We start from the raw sequence: 6,000 nt of genomic DNA on the forward strand, positions 1-6,000 counted from the left end.
AGAAACAGTACAAATCATCCTGTATTGCTACTAACTACAACTGTGTCTGGTTGCAGTGTGCCACCATTTGAAATTGATTGGCCTTACTAGTTTACATGCAGATCAGTTTACAGGTAGATGTATTTATTCAAATCAAAGCTACAGGAATGTCAACAGTCACAGCTGTATTTTTAGGAGTCAGGCTCGCATGTGCAACCTGTCAGCTTTCTGTTCACATTCTACAAGTCTTCATCTATTTGTTTAAGTGAGTAATTTGGGGAGATCCTCCTCCTATATGCTAGGCTCTGTGCCAGGTCCGGCAGCTGAGGAGACAGCAAATAAGTGTGTCCTGTACCCTCAAGACACTATGGTGTGCAGAGACGACAAGTATCAATAACAATCAGATAGATTATGCACTATTTAAATTTATGCCACGTGGGGATCTGGAAAAGATCATCCTGAGCGAGCTATCCCAGAAGCAGAAAGATGCACACGGTATATACTCACTCATTTAGACATATAATAAAGGATAAACCTACTAAAATCTGTACACCTAAAGAAACTAATCAAGAAGGAGGACTCTTGCTAAAATGCTCAATTCCTATCCAGAAAGGCAAAGAGGCTGGACATCAGAAGAAGGAGAAAAGAGGGAACAAGTCAGGAGCCTGACACAGAGGACCTCTGAAAGGCTCTGCCCTGCAGACCATCAATGCAGATGCTGAGACTTATAGGCAACCTTTGGGGAGAGTGCAGGGAATCTTAGGAAAGAAGTGGAAAACAGTAAGATCTGGAGAGGACAGGAACTCCACAAGGAGAGCAACAAGAACCAAAAAATCTGAGCACAGGGGTCTTTTCTGAGACTGATACTCCAACCAAGGACTATGCATGGATATAACCTAAGACCCCTGCACAGATGTAGCCCATGGCAGTTCAGTATCCAAGTGGGTTTCCTAGTAAGAGGAGCAGGGACTTTCTCTGACATGGTCTGATTGGCCTGCTCTTTAATTACCTCCCCCTGAGGGGGAAGCAGCATTACCAGGCCACAGAAGACAATGCAGCCACTCCTGATGAGACCTAATTGACTAGGATCAGAAGGAAGGAAAAGAAGACCTCCCCTATCAGTGGACTTGGGGAGGGGCATGCATACAGAGGGTGGAGGAAGGGAGGGATTGGGAAGGGAGGAGGGAAGGAACTACAGGGGGGATACAAAGTGAATAAAGTATAATTAATAAAGAATTAAAAAAAAGAAAATAAATAAATTTATGCCATGTGAAATAAGAAAAACAGAAGAGTACCAATATGATGGAAACAGTTTAAACTAGCCAAGGCCCGGGAAATTATCAGAGAAGACGACACCAGAACATCCACAGAGTAGCTATAAGGAGTCAGGATTCTAGGCCAAGGACATGGAGTATGTAAAGCAACAAAGGAAAATAATAGGACATGCCCCAGGATCAAGCTGACTGTTGAAATAAGGAAAACAGAAATGTGCTTTTTGGAAATCAGACAGAGCACAAGACCAATATCAGCTAAGGACTGTATAAGCCACAGAGAGGATGATGCAGTCTGTGTAAACGAGAGCAATTAGCTCAGTTTGAGCAAAGGAATGACATAGGGCCTCAGACATAGCTCACCTATAGCCCAATGCTAATAGCATCCTAGGCTTGATTGTCCAGGTCACGTCAAGAAGTATATTCTATCTCTCAGCTCCCTCTCATTTCCCAGGCAAATCCTCTGGCAAGCCAAACCTCTCTCTTGACCTCATACTCAATAGCTAGTCTATTGGTTGCTTCTTTCTTACAAAATCTTCTCTCATTCTATATTGTAAACATCACTAGAAACCCTCCAAATCCCTGGGCTTCTAGCAAGGCTCTGTAACTATTCCACACTGGGTCAAGTCATGTCTTCTAAATGTATGTCAGTTTACGTCGCCAAAAACATGCAGCATTCACTTCACAACACTTAATTTAACACACAACTAATCTAATCGTCACAGCAATCTATCCCACTGTGCTTGTTTGAATAAGAATGGTCTCTCTAGGCTGTTATTTGAATGCTTGGTCCTCAGTTGGTGAACTGTCTGGGGAAGATGAGGAGGTGTGGCCTTGTTGAAGGAGGTGTGTCACTAGGGCAGGCCTTGAGTTTAAAAAAACTTGTCCCATTCCTAGTTAGTTCTCTCTGCCTACCTGTGGAGCAAGATGCGAGCCCTTAGTTGTTCCTGCCCTTTGCTCTACCCTGATAGGCTTGAGCCTTCTGAAACCATAAGCCCAATTACAGACATTTTTTATAAGCTGCCTTGGTCATGGTATTTTATCACAGAAATATAAAAGCAACTAATATATTCACCCTTCAATTTAACAGTAAGGACAGGAAGGTGGAGAGATCAGAAAATGTGCCCACTGTTACACAGCAGGTAAGCTGCCGAGCCAGCATTCAGCCTTGCTATTCTTCCAGAGCACACACTGTAACCAGGAAGCATGTTCTCTCACTCTGGGCACATTATCCCATTCACAAGTGACACAATAATGTCTCCACCGTTCTTTGTATATCTCTGAATTGCTATTTGATGTTGGTTCTGCCACTGAACAACAGGAATAGCACAGCCGGCAGGTGACACATTTGTGGTGCTTATTTTTTTCTAAGTATTAACTCACTTAATCCTCACAAAAAAATCCCATATAGTGAGCTAAATTATAACTGCCATTTTACACATAAAGAAACCCAAATGTGGAGGTTAAGCAATTCTCCCAAAGACACCAAAGACACACACACTCCACCACCACCAAAATTTAAATTAACAGAAATCTTACCATTTGCCATGCCAGCAGTTTTCACTTTGTCTGTTTGTGTTAAAACTGCTTTGGGGGTGAGAGCATCAAAATGATCTAAAAAGCGCCCCCTCGTGAGCACCAACAGGCTTTTGAGTTCATCAGGAGAAATTGTTTCAGGCTGGTTTGCAATTTTTCTTCTTTCTGCAGGACAACAGGCACAGTTAACCATGTGACATTTTCTGAGCACCTGCTATAGTAGCTCCTGTGTCTACTATTTTTATTAAATATATTTTTGAATATAAGACAAGTATCTACATTCCTATGTAGCCATATTTTCATTTTGATCTTATTTACAGGTAAAAGCAAAATTTTAAGTTATTATGTGAAATGAGGAAAAAGAGAGTAATTGGTTAACACTACGAGTTGATGGACAATAAAACCAAACATACAAATCTTTAGAAATACAGAGCATTAAAAATGGTCTTACGTTCAAAGAGCTGGCCACTGAGTCCATACCAGAGACAGCCCCTGCTCCCTATACTAGAGAACCCACATGGAGACTGAGCTGCCTATAGGCTACATCTGAGCAGGGGGTCTAGATCCTCTCCATTAATGGTCCTTGGTTGCAGTATCGGTCTCCACAGGGGCCCCTGGACCCAGATTTGTTGGCTCTGTTGGTTTCTTTGTGGTGCTTTTGTCCCCTCTAGGTCTTTCTATCTCCCCCTTCTTCCATAAGATTCTTTAATCACCTCTCGTGGGGGGCAGCCTTGCCAGACCATAGAGGAAGACAATACAGACTGTCCTGATGAGACCTGATAGACTACAATCAGATGGAAGGGGAGAAGGCCCTCCCCTATCAGTAGACTAGGGGAGGGGCATAGGGGGAAAGAGGGATGGAAAGTGGGACTGCAAGGAGATGAGGGAGGGGGCTACATCCAGGATACAAAGTGAATAAATTATAATAAATTATTAATTAATTAATTTTTAAATTTAAAATTTTATAAATAAAAAATAATCTTACATTCATGTTTACATGATGGCTATTCTTGACTGTCAACTTGACTACATCTGGAATTAACTAAAATCCAAAAATGGAGGCGACACCAAGTGAGGGATTTTTTTTTTTTTTTTCCTTAATGTGAAGTAGGAAGATCCATTTCTAATCTGGATCTTGAGGTGGGAAGAGATACACCTTTAATTTGGGCCACACCTTCTGCTTGAAGCCTATATAAAGACATGGAAGCTTCTGCTTTTTGCCTGCTTACTCTCACCTCGCTATCAAATCCACCCCTTCAGTGGCCTTAGCACTTACTTCCTTAGAATTCCAGCATCTACTGAAGACCAAATGAGATGACCAGCCTTGTGGACCAAGCAATTACTGGATTCTTGAATTTCCCATTTACAGCCAGTCAGTGTTGGATTAGCTGGGCCACAGCCTATAAGTCATTCTAATAAAGCCTTTTCTCTATATTTAGAGAGATTCATCTTTTAAGTTCTGTTACTCTAGAGAACCCTGACTAATACAGTATATAAAATTAACACCCATAGAACTTTCTATTAAATGTAAGATCATAGACATTCCTGTTTCTTCCTTCTTTGACCTTAAAGTCAGGGCAAAACTTTAAAACAGTAACAAGAAAGAACTAATGCAGTGACATTTCTGAACAATCTGTGGAAGATAGAAATAAGTAAACTGAGTCAGCAGAACAAAGAAGGGATCACTTTAGGTATCTGCAGAGAACAAGGAGTATGGGTAAATGCAGTGAGGTACCAGCCTCAAACCTGACTAGACACAGGGTTAGTCAGAGCTCAAGCTCTGCTCATCACTCTTGTCCAGCCTCAGAGACAGCCATCACTTGCTTCCACTTTAGTTTTGTCTTAATTATTGCAAACTGTGGAACTTCAGGTATGTAGAAAGGTTACAGTAAAGATGAGATTAAATGTAAGTTAAATAAAAGTCCTATAGCTCTAAACAGGATTCCAAGCCCCACCATCAAAATACCAACGGCTACAATGCCCCACGGAAAGGATTAGAGTCAGAGTGATATATTCAGCTTTGTGACATTGTGACAAGGATGTCACCTATAAAATTTGTTGAGTCCATCTGGGCCATGTTCACAGCAGTGGGCCACAAGGGGATTCTAAGAATCCCCACGGAGAGAAGAGTCTTGGATGCTGATGCTAGGACGGGGTTAGAGGCAGGCTCAAATCAGAGTACCGAATCCTCTGCCTCCCACTCCCCAGTGACTTTTGCCAGGTATTATATTACAAACTGGAAAGAAAAGCTGCAGTTGAAATCAGGATGGACAGAAAAGAATCACAAGCCTTGAAAAGGGCTAAGGGGATAGGGCTCTGCATTACCTATGCTACGATTACCATTGCCCATGTAAGAACTTCCAGGAAGACTTCCAGTTCTTCCTTGCTCCAGTCACTCACTGAGCGGGATATGACCAACAGACTTTGACTAACCCTCCTCTGTCACTTTCAACAGAGCCAGCCAATCTCCAGGATATCCTCTCTGCAATATTGCCAGGGACCTTTCCCTGTAGGGTTGGTCTGTAGCTGGCTAGTTCTGGCAGTTATCCAAGAGCTAACTTCAAGACCTGATGAGAAATCTAGCTGATCCATGATTAAAACATCACAGCATTTTCACTTATAATTTATCTGCACATTACTTAAGGTTGTTCTTAAATTGGTTGCAACTTTGGAAGAAGAAGTGTTGCTATGTTCTTTCAAGCTAGAAAACAACAAGAGAAAACCAAGCCAGGGTAACAAAGAAAGGCAAAACAAACAAACAAACAAAAAAGGATTCAAAAGAAACCCCAAAACATTATAGAAAACAAGAGAAATAAGTAATATTTTGCTAAAATAAAAATGATGCTAGAATAAGTACAGGCTGCATTGATGAAGGAAAAATTATAGAAAAAAAAAAAGAACTCTTTGCCAGGTGTGGTAGCATACACCTGCAATCTTAGCATACTGGATTTTTAGTGGGACTAAAAATAAAGAGCTGAAGGTCATTCCCAGCTACATACCTATTTCACCACTAGGCCACATGAGACCGTGTCTCAAAAATCAATCAATCAATCAGTAAGACTCCCATAATTAAGTAGGTGAGAACTCAAATGTTTAAAACCCCATAAAGGGTCTGTAAAATGAAATGGAATATGTGCTGTAAAGATAGAAAAGACAACATGGTAAAAGAGAAGAGAAGAGAAGAGAAGAGAAGAGAAGAGAAGAGAAGAGAAGA

At 41.3% G+C, this 6,000-nt stretch overlaps 1 protein-coding gene across 1 annotated transcript in view; it reads right to left on the reverse strand.

Moving 5' to 3' along the window:
• Positions 1-6,000, reverse strand: part of Mtbp (MDM2 binding protein) — a 65,179-nt gene that overhangs the window by 23,722 nt on the left and 35,457 nt on the right. Inside the window, exon 14 of the mRNA XM_055626483.1 lies at positions 2,790-2,951. Coding sequence (XP_055482458.1) covers positions 2,790-2,951 — 162 coding nt within the window. The remainder of the gene's footprint in view (positions 1-2,789; positions 2,952-6,000) is intronic.

The sequence above is a fragment of the Psammomys obesus genome, unplaced genomic scaffold, assembly GCF_907164565.1.
Source record: "Psammomys obesus unplaced genomic scaffold, mPsaObe1.curated_primary_1811, whole genome shotgun sequence".
Classification (NCBI taxonomy): domain Eukaryota; kingdom Metazoa; phylum Chordata; class Mammalia; order Rodentia; family Muridae; genus Psammomys; species Psammomys obesus.